At 45.8% G+C, this 14756-nt stretch overlaps 2 protein-coding genes and 1 pseudogene across 9 annotated transcripts in view; 1 reads left to right on the top strand and 2 right to left on the bottom strand.

Annotated features, from left to right (window-relative positions):
• Positions 1 to 2720: 2720 nt before the first annotated feature.
• On the bottom strand, positions 2721 to 11462 carry Taz (tafazzin). Of its 8 annotated transcripts, XM_021153046.2 has the most exons (12): positions 11372 to 11462; positions 10927 to 11080; positions 9850 to 10249; positions 9566 to 9694; positions 9273 to 9318; positions 8949 to 9034; positions 4772 to 4852; positions 4652 to 4693; positions 4356 to 4421; positions 4155 to 4207; positions 3685 to 3762; positions 2721 to 3568 (listed from the first exon to the last, which is right to left on the bottom strand). In XM_021153046.2, the coding sequence occupies exons 3-12, from the start codon at positions 9956 to 9958 to the stop codon at positions 3467 to 3469; spliced, it is 792 nt and encodes a 263-aa protein (XP_021008705.1). In that variant the 5' UTR covers positions 9959 to 10249; positions 10927 to 11080; positions 11372 to 11462; the 3' UTR covers positions 2721 to 3466. The 8 variants fall into 8 exon arrangements, with proteins under 8 accessions (XP_021008705.1, XP_029329066.1, XP_021008706.1 ...); XM_029473206.1 differs by lacking the exon at positions 11372 to 11462 and having other exon boundaries at positions 10081 to 10249; positions 10927 to 11183; XM_021153047.2 differs by lacking the exon at positions 11372 to 11462 and having other exon boundaries at positions 10940 to 11180.
• The window catches only part of Dnase1l1 (deoxyribonuclease 1 like 1), an 11541-nt gene continuing 8033 nt past the window's right edge, over positions 11249 to 14756 (top strand). Inside the window, exon 1 of the mRNA XM_021153043.1 lies at positions 11249 to 11461. The gene's annotated coding sequence lies outside the window, so the exon portion shown is untranslated. The remainder of the gene's footprint in view (positions 11462 to 14756) is intronic.
• Positions 14129 to 14397, bottom strand: LOC110286590 (annotated as a pseudogene).

Genomic DNA, 14756 nt, shown 5'->3' with positions numbered 1-14756 from the left:
TAGAGACAGGGTTTGGCTGTCCTGGAACTCACTGTGTAGCTGGCCTCGAACTCAGAAATCCATCTGCCTCTGCCTCCCAAGTGCTGGGATTAAAGGCGTGCGCCACCCAGTGCAGCTAGCACTCTTAACCGCCAGAATCATCTCTCCAGTTCCTTAAGGTCTTTTTTTCCTGTGAGGGATTAAACCCAGGACTTCTCATATGCTAGGCACACACTAGACCAACCAGCCCTGTGTCGCCATTGTTGTTTTGAAATAGTTCTGCTCAGTGTCTGCTTCCATAGTTAGTCTATATTTGAAGGCATGGCATGCTCAGTAGTAGACTGTTTACCTAGCATACTGGAGGCAGTATTTTATTTTTAAAAAGACTTATCGTTGTGTATGTTTGTGTGTAGGTGCCCATGGAGGCCAGGGACCATATTGAATCCTCTGAACCTGGAGTTATTAAGTGGTTGAGTCTTGACAGTGATGCTAGGAATAGAAATTAGGTCTTCTGCAAAAGCAACAGGCACTCTAACTGCCGAACCTTTTCTCCAGCCCCTCACCCTGTGTGTGTATATACATATGGGCATGGGAGAAGACAACTTTCAGCAGTTCCTTCTCTCCTTCCACCATGCGGGTTCTATCCAACTCAAATTAACAGGCTTTGGAGTGAGTACCTTTACTTGCTGGCCCTACTTTTTTGTTTTGTTTGAGACAGGATTTCTCTGTATAGCCCTACTTTTTTTTTTTTTTTTGATAAATGGGGTCATATAGTGAGCCTTGAAATTACTATGTAGCCAAAGATGGTCTCTAACCTCACTTTACTTTACAACTGCTGGGATTATAGACTTACACCAGTGAGGGGTGTATATTTGAACAAATGAAATCGTATCTTAGGATATAAAGTTAAAACTTTTGAAGAATGGGCTGGAGCCGGGCGTGGTGGCGCACGCCTTTAATCCCAGCACTCGGGAGGCAGAGGCAGGCGGATTTCTGAGTTCGAGGCCAGCCTGGTCTACAGAGTGAGTTCAGGACAGCCAGGGCTATACAGAGAAACCCAGTCTCAAAAAAAAAAAAAAAAACAAAAAAAAAAAAAAAAGAATGGGCTGGAGAGATGAATCAGTGGTTCAGAGCACTTTCTGTTCTTCTAGAGGTCCTGCAACCAATTCAATTCCCAGCAACCACATGGTGGCTCATAACCATCTGTAATGGGATCAGATGCCCTTTTCTGGTATGTCTAAAGACAGCAACAGCATATTCACATATATAAAATAAATAAATCTTTAAAAAAATCTCTTGAAGAAATGTAGCTGGCATTTCTCAAATGAATACAAAAATAGATACATGAAAAAGGGATGTTACCCTTGAACCTAAGTTGTATTCTGGCTTTTACATGTATTCTATCCCCACAAAGTGATGTTCTCCTCTTCTAAAAAAAAAAAATGTTTTAAAAGGCCAGGTGTTGTGCCAGGAGTGGTGGCGTACACCTTTAATCCCAGCACTTGGGAGGCCGAGGCAGGAGGATTTCTGAGTTTGAGGGCAGCCTGGGCCTGGTCTACAAAGTGAGTGCCAGGACAGCCAGGGCTATCAGAGAAACCCTGTCTCGAAAAACCAAAAAAAAAAAAAAAAAAAAAAAGAAGAAGAAGAAGGCCAGGCGTGTAGTGCACATCTTTAATCCCAGCACCTGGGAGGCAGAGGCAGGCAAATCTCTGCATTCAAGGCCAGCCTGGTCTACAGAGTGAGTTCTAGGACAGTAAAGGCCACACAGAAAAATCAGGTTTTGAAAAACCAAAAAAAAAAAAAAAAAATGTTTAAAGCCAGGCATGGTGGCGCACATTCAGCACTTGGGAGGCAGAGGTAGGCAGATCTCTGAGTTCGAGGCCAGCCTGGTCTACAAAGTGAGTTCCAGGATAGCCAAGGCTATAAAGAGAAACCCTGTCTCAAAAACAAAAACAAACAAACAAAAAAAAATGTTTAATTTTTTTCCTTCTTTTTTTCCACCAAGACAGTCTTACCATGTAGTACTAGCTGGGGTGGAACTTACTATGTAAACTGGGCTGGCCTCAGATACAGAGACCCACCGCAAGGACTTCATCACTATGTATACCTAATTTTCCTCCAGACAGTTTTTCACTATGTAGTTCTAGCTGGCCTAGACCAGGCTGGCCCTGAACTCATAGAGATCTGCCTACCTTTGCCTCCCACACTTTGATTTTTTTCTTTTTGTGGTTTCCTTTTTAGTCTCTCATTCAGTATCCCAGGCCAACCTTTAACACAGGGCAATGTTCCTGCTTCAGCCTGCCTAGTGCTAAGAACTAAGATCAGATAACCATCATGTCTGACTTCACTTGAGGTTTTGAAGTTAGTTTATTACTCTTGTTTTATCACCATTGGGGGGGGGGGGTTCGAGACAGGGTTTTCTCTGTATAGCTCTGGCTGTCCTGGAACTCACTTTTGTAGACCAGGCTGGCCTTGAACTCAGAAATCCGCCTGCCTCTGCCTCCCAAGTGCTGGGATCAAAGGTGTGTGCCACCACTGCCCGGCTTTGTTTTATCACCTTTATGAATCCCGCTACATTGTCATTTGGCTTATAGGTGATAGCAAAAGACTTGAGTGGCCAGTGCACAGTGAGATTCCAATGTCCAACTACTAAAATAATCTCACTGTATCTAGGCACATGGTCCTGTTTCTTGTTCAGCAAGGTGCTTCCCATCTGCATTCCTACACAGAAGACAGAGGTATGGTGGCACAACACAAATGTTTTATTACTCTAAAAACATTAAAACCCAGATCCCAGGATATAGAGGATGACAAGGCAAAAAGATTAGAGAAGCAGGTAGGCCCTGACATTGGGGGTTAATGGTCAGGTCTTGGGGGTCCTTCTTCTGCCATATACAAGAAAGATCTAGTTAAGTTTAGCTGTGCTTGAATCCTGGCCAATACCTTCTCTTCTTGTCTACAGGCCACTCAAGGACAAACCTTGTAGCAGTAGATCAGGTAGAATGACCTGGTTGACAGCTATCCCTGATGAGGTTTGTGAGCAGTGGGCAAGTAGCAGCCCATCCAAGGGACCATGAGTCTTCTTTCTGTACCTATGATCAAGAAACCTATTCTCCTACCCAACTATTTGCTTGACTACCTGCTCTGTTCCCTCCCTGAGAGGTGAGAAGGGGGCCCCTGCCTAAGAGTGTCCCTTCCTTCTCCACCAAGTATAAGGGACAGCCAAGGCTCTTCTTTTAGCTCAAGATCCAGAGGAGTCAGATGTTCAAGAATAAAAAAGGGTATCCAGCAGGAATTGGGAGCCAATCTATCTGACTTAAAAGCATCAGTCCATTTCCCAGCCTCAGTTTTGTACAGGGAAGAATCTCAAAAGCAGTAAAGAACCAAGCAAGCTTGGTCAGGTTCCTGTACCACCACTTCCCAAATCCTGAAGGACCCAGTGTTCCTTTGGCTAAGAACTGCAAGGCACAGACTGGGCTGGCAAAGCCTATCTTCCAGGCTGGAAATGATTGTGGAGCTGTTCTGCCTGCATCTTCAGCCGCTGGAATTCCTCTTGAATGAAGTCTGTGAGGGCTTTCCGCATCTCCACCTAAGAGCAAGGATGGTGCTGGCCTGCATTCCTCAAGGACCATGGCTGGGGTACCCTGGGAGTCTGAGGGACTGAGAAGGCCAAGGACAGCTAGGGGACCCTGGGAGGAAACTCACAGCTGACTTGTTCTCTGCCCGGAGCCGCTCAAGCACAGGGAGTGTACTGAAGGGCTTCCCAATCAGCACGGTGATTTTCTGTAAGAAGGCAGGCCATCAAGGATGACAAGGAACCTATAGTTCCAGCCCAAACAACACGGGGATTCAGAGCCATGCTCTGTACCTGATGGGCTTGACGTTCCTGAAAGCCACTCTCCCTCTTCAAAACAGGCAATTGGGCTTGGTGGTATCCAAGGGCCAGCCTAGTCCTGGGACTCATCCTATCAATAATTTGCCCCACTCTACCTTGTCCCTCACCCCCGCCTGATTTCAATTCTTATTCTAACGGTCTTGCTTCCAGAAAAGCCCCACTTAGCTCCCCTACTACATGCTCATGCTCAGCAAATCTTCAAACAATCCTGTATAGTATGAACAAGGAAACACAGGGCAGTTAGCAGGGAAATAAATAAGAGTCAGCAGTGCCTACCCACCTGTCCAAAGCGGGGGAAGTAGGGTGGGCTGTTAGGGAGGACATCATTCATTCCTGTACCACAGTGGATAGAAAGCCAGCCATTGGGAGAAGCAGGGTACCAGAGAGAATCCCAGGTACTTCTCTCAGCTACCCAACAACCTGAAATCCCCCTTAACAACATCTAAGACAGTCCCCTCCCTACCCCCAATCCATGACTCACCAACATGCCACAGTGGCAGGATGATGGGGTTTAGACGACACTCAGCAATCAGCCGTCCAATTCCTACTTCGGAGAAATGCAGAAGCATTGGCACAAGCTGGGCCAAAGTTCTGTACCAATGTCTGGCCAATGTCACTTCTACAGTCTCTCAATTAAAGACTTAGTCCTTGACTCACCACCTGTCCCTTTTCTACTGCTCCTGACACACCCACCTGAGAGAGGAATGAAGCCAAGGACCCAAGGGGCCATCTTTGGATGGGGAAGTTAGCTGTGTCAGGCTGGCCAGCAGTACTTACCCCATTTGAAGCGCAGGAACTCAGAACTCATGTTTACTTTCCCTAATGAGAGAACACAGAGAAAAAGCTTGGGCCTAGAACCATGAATCCTGGAGGGCCCTGATCAAGCACCCAACTGACCTTCTGGGAAGATGTGCACCCAGTCCCCATGGTTAAGCTTCTCCAAAATGAAGTCCATCCCTTTCTGGTAGACACCATCTCCTGTAGAGAAAGGTCTGTTCTCCTTAATCCATTCTCTGGAGAAGAAATCAAACTCTCCAAACCCTAGTGAAATAGATTCTGGCTCACTCCTGGTCTATCCACTTTAGGATGGAGGCAGCAGTTCATTTCCCATAGCACCATCCATAGACACATCAACATCTATTTCTAGAGCCTGTTTCTCTTTGCTACCCTGGCCCTTCACATTTTTGGTTTGACCATATCCTCCTCTTAAGATGGAAATGGTGGCTCATGCCTGTAATCTCAGCACTTGGGAAGCTGAGGTAGGAAGACTGCTCTGAGTTTGCGGTCAGGATGGGCAACACATTAAGATCCTGTATCAAAACAATATTCCCTCAACTTCTTAGTGCCTGTCATATGCAAATAGCACCTTCTTTTTTTGTGACAGATATTACTATATAGCCCAGGTTGGCCTCAAAGTTACAGTAATTCTCTTGTTTCAGCTTTAATGGTGCTGGATAACAGGCATGCATCAAGACACCTAGCTAGACAGTATCTCTCACTGAAATGATAACCATGACAACTCAACCTCCCTCTGTCCTATGGCCTGCCTTGCTGGAACCTGCCCCCCTAACACACACCCATTTGCTGACTACAAATCAGCTGCAGAGCTTCAACCTTCCCTGAGGTTTCTGGGCTAAGGGAGAACACTTCAGTAAGTAGAAAACACAGAAAAATTTGGAAAACTTGGGAAAACTGATTAATATTTCAAGAAGTGTGACCTAACACCTCTTGTGGGCTAGCAACTTGGAGTCACCTGGACATACAATAGTGGAAGAATAAGCACACGGTGGACTGATTCAGAAAGTGGAAGGGAAGAGGATAGAGGAATGAGTAAATATCCTAATCTTATAAAGTTGGGGGTATCTCACAGGACAAAGAGCAACACTGGGGCTATCTCAGGCCAGTGCATTGAGAATTGCCTTTCAAGGGTTAAAGAGATGGCTCAGCGGTCAAGAACACTGACTGCTCTTCCACAGGTCCTGAGTTCAATTCCCAGCAACCACATGGTGGCTCACAACCATCTGTAATGGGATCTGATGCCCTCTTCTGGTGTGTCTGAAGAAAGCTATAGTGTACAAACATATACAAAATAAAATTTTTATTTTTTATTTTATTAAAGACAGGTTTATTGGGAAGCTGTTCTCAGGTGAGCTAGTTCACTAAACCCAAGGACCAAACCCAGGTAAGTCACCATGTGGGAAGGGGATGTAGGGGAGGGAAAGAGAAACAGAGAAATGATGTACTTCAAGAAAAAAAAAAGAAGAAGAAAAGAGCATAAAATAAAATCTTAAAAAAAGAAAAAGACCAGGCAATAGTGATGCATGCCTTTAATCCCAGCTCTTGGGAGGCAGAGGCAAGTGGATTTCTGAGTGCAGGGCCAGCCTGGTCTACAGAGTGAGTTCCAGGACAGCCAGGACTACACAGAGAAACCCTGTCTCATAAAACAAACAAACAAAAAAGTCTCAGCCCATCCTCAACAGGGACCTGATCTGGCAGCTCACTTAGGGGCCAGAAGTTGGGATGATGTCAGGAAACAGAAAGAGCCACAGGTGCCCTGCTTGGGATGGTAGTACACAGCAGGGGTGGTCACCACAGGTGTTTGCTCCTCTAGTAAACCCCACTGTTGGAAATAACCTTTGAGCTTTTAACTGTGAAGTAAAAGAGAGAGAGTGTGTGTGTGTGTGTGTGTGTGTTTCGAGACAGGGTTTCTCTGTGTAGCCCTGGCTGTCCTGGAACTCACTCTGTAGACCAGGCTGGCCTCAAACTCAGAAATCCACCTGCCTCTACCTCCCTAGTGCTGGGATTAAAGGCATGTGCCACCCCTGCCCAGCAAGGATAGCATATCTTTGGCATACTTTTTAGCTACTGCAAGAACTTGTACAAAATCACTTCAGTGCTTAAAGGTCAACCTACAAAGTCCTAGGCTTAGAGAAAAATGGTTTGTTTAAATACAGAAACAAAGTATCCCAAACTCTGTTTCACTCACATGTAATTAGATCTTTGCTTTCCTTGAAAATAATGTTCCATTTTCTAGTTTTTTTTCCTATATTTTTACAATGCTGGGGATAGTACTCAGGGCTCTGTGCCAGTTAAGCAAAAACTATACCACTGTGTCACACTTCCAGCTCTCAATTTCTCTGTATGTATGTGCACACACACAACTTTAATGTTTTTTTTTTTTTGAGACAGGGTCTCGGTTTCTAGTTGGCCTCAAACTCATGGTAAATCACCTACCCCAAGCCATAACACCTAGCTTCTTTCTCTCTTTCTTCCTTCCCTCCTTCCTTCCTTCCTTCCTTTCTTTTCTAAGACAGGGTTTTTCTTTGTAGTCTTGGCAATCTTGGAACTAGCTCTGTAGACCATACTAGCCTCAAACTGAAGAGATTCACCTGCCTCTGCCCAAGTGCTGGGATTAAGGTGTGTACCACCATGACCAGCTTCTATATTATTTTTTATTTTTTGGTAAGATAGGGTATCATGTTAGGCTTACTCCCAGCACTCGGAAGGAAGAGACTTGTGGATGAGTTGCCTCATCTGGTCTATAGAGCTAGTTCTAGGATAGCCAAGACTACTCAGACAAACTGTCTTTAAAACAACAACAACAATAACAAAGAAAGAAAGATTACCATGTAGTCCTATAGTTCTGGTCAGTCTGGAACTTGCTGTATAGACCAGGCTGGCCTCAATCCTTATGCCCCTGCTTACTGAGTGATAGGATGGGATTAGAGGCATATATCACCATGCTCATCTCAGATCCTTTTTTCTTTTTAATTTATTTTAATTTTTATGTTTTGCCTGCATGTATGTCTATGTAAGGGTGTAGGATCCCCTGGAACCGGAATTAACAGGCATGAGCTGCCATGTGATTGATGGGAATTGAACTCTGGTCCTTTGGAAGAGTAGCCAGTGCTCTTAACCACTGAGATGGTCCTCCAACCACTCAGATCGGTTTTTAACTGCAAGAAAGTCTAGAATCAGTTCAAGAACAGAACTATCAGTATAGGCCATAGGTACAGTATATGCCTAAAATGTACAAGCCTCTGTGTTCTATCCCCCAAACTGAAAACGAAAGAAAAAAGAAAAAAATGAAAGGGCTGGAGAGATGGCTCAGGAGTTCAGAGCACTGAACAAAGGCTCTTCCAAAGAGTCTGAGTCCAATTTCCAGCAACCACATGGTGGCTCACAACCATCTGTAATGGGATCTGATGCCCTCTTCTGGGGTGTCTGAAGACAGTGTGCTCACACATAAAATAAATCTTCTTTTAAAAAAAGAATAAAAACAGATGCATACACACAAGACTTTTGAGTTTGCAGAGTAAAGGAGCTTAGAGTCAGGGACAGGTGTAAATTATCAGAATGCTGACATATCAGAGCAGGATCTGAGAGGAAATGGCACTGAGACTATATCATTCAACAAAATAATATAGTCTCTTCTGGAATGCTTAGAAAGGTAGAAATATAATCTTCTACCCTTCTGACATTCTCTAACCTTCTCTTCTCTTATTTTTAGACCACCCTTTCTTTCATTCTTTGCTTGAAAAGGAATCTACGTACCCAGATGAAAGGGCAATGTGGATCTGAATCTTAAGTTTGCCACCGGGTAGTCTATGACCTTGGACTTCTAAGCTTTGTTTAGAGAATCTGAGCCCTATCTGGAGAATGGGGGTCAAGATGGCCCCTACACTAAGGGGTTTGTGAAAGGTACTGAGTGGTCAATCTGAGCCTCCTCATCTTACCACTCTGTTTGTTCTCCCAAAAACAAAACCCTTGGCCTTCTATACATGTACCCCACTGCCATTATAAAGTGGTAACACCATACTGTTCTCCCTGACAGGAGTGGTAGATTCAGAAGGGACTGCAAATACAGCTTCCTTGAATTCTCACACCAGAGTTTTGGACAATCTTTAGGCAACTGCAGAGATTCTAAGTGATCATCCCTCTTCCTATTCTCTGCCAACTATACTGCCATATCATGGCTCCCTTCTAAGGGAGTCCTTCTAAGACAGACGCATTTGCCACATGCTTCCTTGTCCCCAAGGGAGGCCTGGACATGCCTCCCAGAGGAGCAGCTCACCTCGACACACAGGCACACATTTGCCCAAGCTGAAGAAATGGGAGTGCAGCTCCTTGGTGAAGCAGATGTCTGCAGCTGCTGGGGTCCTAGAGCAGCAATAGACCCAATCATCCCTGCCTCCAAGACTTCCCATTGCTTGTCCCCAACTCTCCCCACCCAATGCAATGCCTGCCATCACTGCCATACAGAATGAAGGTCCAAGAGAAGGCCCTAAGGGGCCCCACCCATGCCCTTCCTGGAAGGCTGGATGCCAACTCCTGAGCAGAGAAAGGCAAATCTGGGCAGAAATGGATGGGTCACTTCAAGGGGCCCATTCCTCCTCACCAACGCATCAACTTCAGGTTCCAGATGTGGCGGAGTTTTAGGATCCCTGTGAAAAAGTAAAGTCCTTGATGTGACATGGCTACTTCCACACTCCTCTTAAATTTCTGATATCCTGTCTAAATCACATTCCCTGGAGGAATCCTAAGGGGGACTCACAAAACTTCCAGCAGTTAGGCAATATATCCCCCAAATAAGGTAAAGTTTTTCAAAAGAGCCTGGTGGGAAGTGAATCTGTCTTTGGTGGGGGCCTGTTCTTGTTTTGCCTCCCTGAACCCAGCACACTGGCACCATACCCCAGAGATGAGGGTCATCCATGCAAGACTGGTGGTTGGAGACGGTGATAAGGGGGGTGGCAGGGCCTCGGTTCTCAATGAGCTCATACAGCACTTCCTTGTTGTGCACGGTGAGGTGGTTCATGTACTCTGGGAAGAGAAGTCAGTCCCAAGCTCTAGGTCATTTCCACCTGCCCGAGGCTTCTTACTGTGCCAGAAAAGCCCCTGCCATATTCCCAGTCCGAAAACCCCCAGCCAGGCCAGAGGCCTGTGAACAGACTCTGCCTTGGCCTTTAGCCACTCACTGGTCCAGAAGCAGCTGTAGGTGCCAACTAGGCCCATGACGACGCTGCTGGCTAGAGTCCAGGTGAGCCGGGGCACCGCGGGGAATGGCCACTTCACATGAAGGGGCATCTCCTCCGGCTCCGGCCCCGCCCCCGGAGCCCAGAGTTCCTCTTGCCCCAGGCCAGCCGATGTCCTCTACCACTCAGGAGAAGGATCTCCAACAGACTGGCAGAGGACTAGACTAAGGTCACCTGGTGGAACAGCTCAGCACCTCCCTAGCACTGTTCTCTGGATAGAGAAGAGCCGCTGCTCAGGCGACGAGATTGGGGCTGCTGTGCAAAGCAATGCGCACTAGAAACCAAGTCTTGACGGCCTCACTCGAAGAATCAGCCGGAAAGCAACTCGAGGAAGCGTCCTTGCCTGTTGTCGCAAAACATGCCTAGGTTGCTTGACGGCTGCCAGGGCGGGTCTACGCCAGCCTCGCTCCAGCCCCTCCCCCGTCAAGGTTTTGGCTCCAAACTGCCTTAAGCGGTGCTGCGTCTCTTTGATTCCATAATTCTAGTGTCTACAGGCGACATTAGCTACACAGCACCATTACCTGAAGCTACGCAAGTCGTAGGCTGGTGGAAAGTTTTTACTTGTTCTCTCTCCCTGTCCCACCCGGTGTGTATTCGGTTATGCATGCTTCTGAAGGCTCACACAGAGACCAGAAAAGGGCATCGGGTGTCCGCGTCTATTAGTCTCTGCCTTTTATTGTACTATTTCTCCCAGTGATCTAGGGGTTGGGGCATTTGGTTACCTCCACGATAGAGCACTTGCCTAGTATTCATGTGGTACCAGAACTAACAAATTTCTGCCATGAGGCATTTTTCTAAACTGCCACTCCAGTGGGGACTTGAACAGGTCAGTCGCGCTACCCATCCTGTGCATAAGGTCCTTTGCTTTGGGTTTTCTGAGCAGTCGTCACACAGGCAAACTTAATTTAGGAGTGCGCACCAACATTGTGGTTCAGGGCCTGAGGACCCTGAGAGAAGAATGCCTCTGCTCTGCTCTTTGCTGCAGGGGAACTGGCCAAAGAATGAGCAAGCCTACCTCACCTTTGTCCCTTACCGGTCCAGGTAACTGTTCAATGATAGACTGCTGCTACTTGGCACGGGTGGCAGTAGGCATGTTTACGTCAACACGCTTCCTCGACTTGCTTTCAGGCGGATTCGTCGAGCTGAGGCCGCCAGGTCCCCGAGTTGCTATTCGCTTGGCAAAGAAACACCCATCATGGGAGGGGTGGGCCAGCAGGTAGCCTGTTCTCAGGCACCGCCTACTGGACAGGGATGTGGAGCTCAGCCTTGCTTATGGGGACCGGAAAGTTGGCTGTGGGACCCGCCCCTTTGGGTGGGTCTGGAAACCAGCTCCTGGGCTGAGGGGTGGAGCTCAGCCTTGCTACTTGGGACAGGAAAGTTGTGGAGCCGGGCCCCTTTGGGTGTGTCTGGCAACCCGCGCCTCTTCTTCCCATACCCCCTCCCCCACCCAACTGCGCTTCCTTACCGGCCTTGGCTGGAGCTGCGATTCTGTGGAGTGGAATGTTTTATTCAGTTCAACGCTGAGGCAGGCGTGGGGCCGACTTGGTCTGTGGAGGTATGAGAATCCTGCGGGTTGGGAAGGGAGGAGGTTCTCTCTACCTGGGGAAGAACTTCAGAAGGAAAGGGAATTTCGAGCTAAAGCTGTCTTTGGAAGACTGGGAAGCATTGAGCTGAGGCCAGGAACAGTTATTCTTTCTGGTTCGTCCTCAGAGTCCTAGTGGTCTCAGTCTCCAAATATAGCTTGGCCAGTGCAGAACTGCTCCAGTGCTCACATGTATTCCAAAACAGACACCAGTGCAAGGAGACCAAAATAAGTATGAGTGACAGAACAGGTGACCAGAGAAAAACAAATATCAAGGCCAGCTAGGAAGATACTGTGACAGAAACACTAAGATGTGCAGAGCCAGGAAGACAAAACAAACCGGCCAGATAGGAAGAAACTAACAGAGAGGAGAAAGGGACAGCATGACTAAGAAAAACAAGCAGACAGAAGCAGAGGGCCCCAGGCTTCAAGAATGTGACATGTACAGAGAGCATAGTAAAGCCCTGAGCTCAAAAGATATAGTAAGGCAGAGGTGAGTCTGAGATAAAGATAAACCTGAGACAGATGCTCTGAGGGGCTCCAGGGCACCCAGGAAAGTTGAAGCCAGCCTGGGACTACATAGTGAGTTCCAGGCCAGCCTTGGTTATAAACTGAGACACACCCATATTATATATATATATATATATATATCAATCAAGATGGGCTGGTGTAATGGCTCAGCAGATAAGGATATTTACTGCCAAACATGATCGCCTGAGTTTGATCCCTTTTGGTAGAAGGAAAAAACATGCTTGACTTAAACCCATGCATATGTGCATACATACACAAACACACACAAATAAATGTGGAAAAAATAAAACGATTAAGAAAATAAAAGAAATTCCTGAAGAGGTTCATGCTTTAGTTTCTAATATGGATAGGACAAACTGGACCTTCCTGAATCTGGGACTGTCTATGCCCTAGCTAGCAATAGGTGCTATATGGAAAATGGTATGTAGCAGTTTGTTTGTTTGTTTGTTTGTTTGTTTGTTTGAAACAGGGTTTCTCCATGTATCCCTGACTATCCTAGAACTCACTCTGTAGACCAGCTAGCCTGGAACTCAGAGATCCATCTGCCTCTGCCTCCAAAGCACTGGGACTAAAGGCATGGGCCACCACCCAGCAGTACTCAATTAACTTAAAAGAATAAGGGTTTGACCTCATCCCCATTGTTAGTGGAAATGTAAAATGGCACAACAGCTATGGAAAAGTTTGGTGTACCTTAAAAAATTAAAAATAAAATTTTCATGAATTAGCTGATCTGCCTCAGGAAACTAAGGTGCTCAAAATTTTCAAAATTGCTAAACTGGAGTGTGATTCAGTTGGTACAGTGTTTGCCCAATTATGAGGCTTACATAGTATAGCCCTCCCTACATAGCGAATATATGAGGCCCTGGGTTTCATCTCCAGCACTGCATAAACCAAGCTTGGTGGTATACATCTGTAATTCCAGTTTGGGTGAGGTAGAGGCAGGAGGATCAGAAGTTTAAGGTCAGTTTGACACACACACATAAAATCACTACAGGGTTAGAGTTATAGCTTAGTGGTAGAGCACATCATTAGCATATGTAAGGCCCCATCTTCAATCCCTAGTACCACACGTTAAAAATAAATAAATTAAATAAATACAAGAATTCAAGTAGTGGGTGTACCCCAATGCTGATGGACAAAGTGTTTCTGAGTATAGACTGGAATATTAATCATCCTTAAGAAGGAAGAAGACAGCCAGGCATGATGGTGCATGTCTTTTATCCCAGCACTTGGGAGACAGAGGCACATGGGTCTCTGAGTTCAAGGCCAGAATGGTCTATAGAGTGAGTTCCAGGAGACCTGGGGGATACACAGAGAAACCCTGTCTTGGAGAAGAAGAAGAAGAAGAAGAGAGGCTGGAGAGGTTACTCAGCAGTGTTTACCGCTCTTGTAGAGGACCTGAGTTTGGTTCCTAGTGCCTGCATTGGGTTGCTCACAACGTCTAACTGCAGCTTAAGAGGGATCTGATATGTCTGGTCTTTGAGGGTACCTTCACTCATATGAACATACCCACATACAGACACATATACATAACTGAATGTGAAATATATCTTTTCAAATAATGGAAAAGAATTTCTGAACTGGGGGGGGCTGGTGAGATGGCTCAGCAGGTAAGAACACCCGACTGCTCTTCCAAAAGTCCTTAGTTCAAATCCCAGCAACCACATGGTGGCTCACAACCATCCGTAACAAGATCTGACTCCCTCTTCTGGAGTGTCTGAAGACAGCTACAGTGTACAGTGTAATAAACAAACAAACAAAAAAGAATTTCTGAACTGACAAGATATGTCAGTGGGCCTGCGTGGCCTCCTTGGGCATCTGCATGTGCATATACCTCCACATATATACACATAATTAAAAATAAAACCTAAGAAAGATTAAGGCTTTTTTAAAAAGAAGATAATTTTGACATGTTATACAACAAGAATAAACCATGAGGACATGGTATTAAATAATAAGACCGTCTCACAAAGACAACTGTGTTGTTCTACTTTAGTGATGCCATTAGTGTTGACAAATGTAGAAGCAGAGGTACAATGGTGCTTGTAGGGTTTTTTTTCCTGAGTATCACAAAAGTTTATTTAGCAAGAAGTTTCATATAACAGTGTGTATGACCTGGCTCTTTCTGAACTCTTCTACTGAAGAACTATGGTTTTGATGCTTTACAAGGCTTCTAACATGATGATGCTATTTCCTTGTATCCATCCAATGTGATTCTGCTGCCCACTAATTGCCATCTTCATATATTTGTCAGTCACAAGATTCATAAAGGGATCAAAGCCCTGCAATATTCCTTATATATATCTGCCTCCATTTAACTTCAATGATAACTTATTTTCCATAAATGTCTTCAGTTCCAGAGAGTGGGCCTTGCACATGGTCACTGTGCTTGTTGGGTTTTGAAGCAGGGTATCACGATATAACTGAAGAATACCTAAAACTTATGATCTCATTGTCTTCACCTCCCAGATGCTGGAATTACAGAAGTGTGCCTCCACACCTAGTCTTGTTTTTGATTTTGGAAAGACAGTCTCAGGACTGGGGAGTAGCTAGTGGCAGAGTGCTTCTCTACCATACCTAGAAAGATAAAGACTATAAGTTCAAGCCTCAGCAGTGAAAATGAGAAAAGGAGGGAGGGAAGAAGGGAGGGAGGGAGGGAGGGAGGGAGATTGATATTGGCTCTCTGGATTTGATAGCATATACCTATAATCCCAGTACTTGGATGGTGGAAGGAGTC

The sequence above is a fragment of the Mus caroli genome, chromosome X (assembly GCF_900094665.2).
Source record: "Mus caroli chromosome X, CAROLI_EIJ_v1.1, whole genome shotgun sequence".
NCBI classification, from domain to species: Eukaryota; Metazoa; Chordata; class Mammalia; order Rodentia; family Muridae; genus Mus; species Mus caroli.
Note: the sequence above shows the minus strand (reverse complement) of the source record. Positions and strands in the feature narration are given on the sequence as shown.

Excerpts from the sequence above, each read along its gene's own strand:
- Taz (XM_021153046.2), bottom strand. The coding sequence starts at position 9,958 with ATGCCCCTTCATGTGAAGTGGCCATTCCCCGCGGTGCCCCGGCTCACC. Across the intron at positions 4,422-4,651 it reads GTTCCTGCGCTTCAAATGGG|TAGGAATTGGACGGCTGATT; the intron begins GTAAGTACTGCT and ends ATTTCTCCGAAG. Across the intron at positions 3,763-4,154 it reads ACTTCCCCCGCTTTGGACAG|AAAATCACCGTGCTGATTGG; the intron begins GTGGGTAGGCAC and ends GCCTTCTTACAG.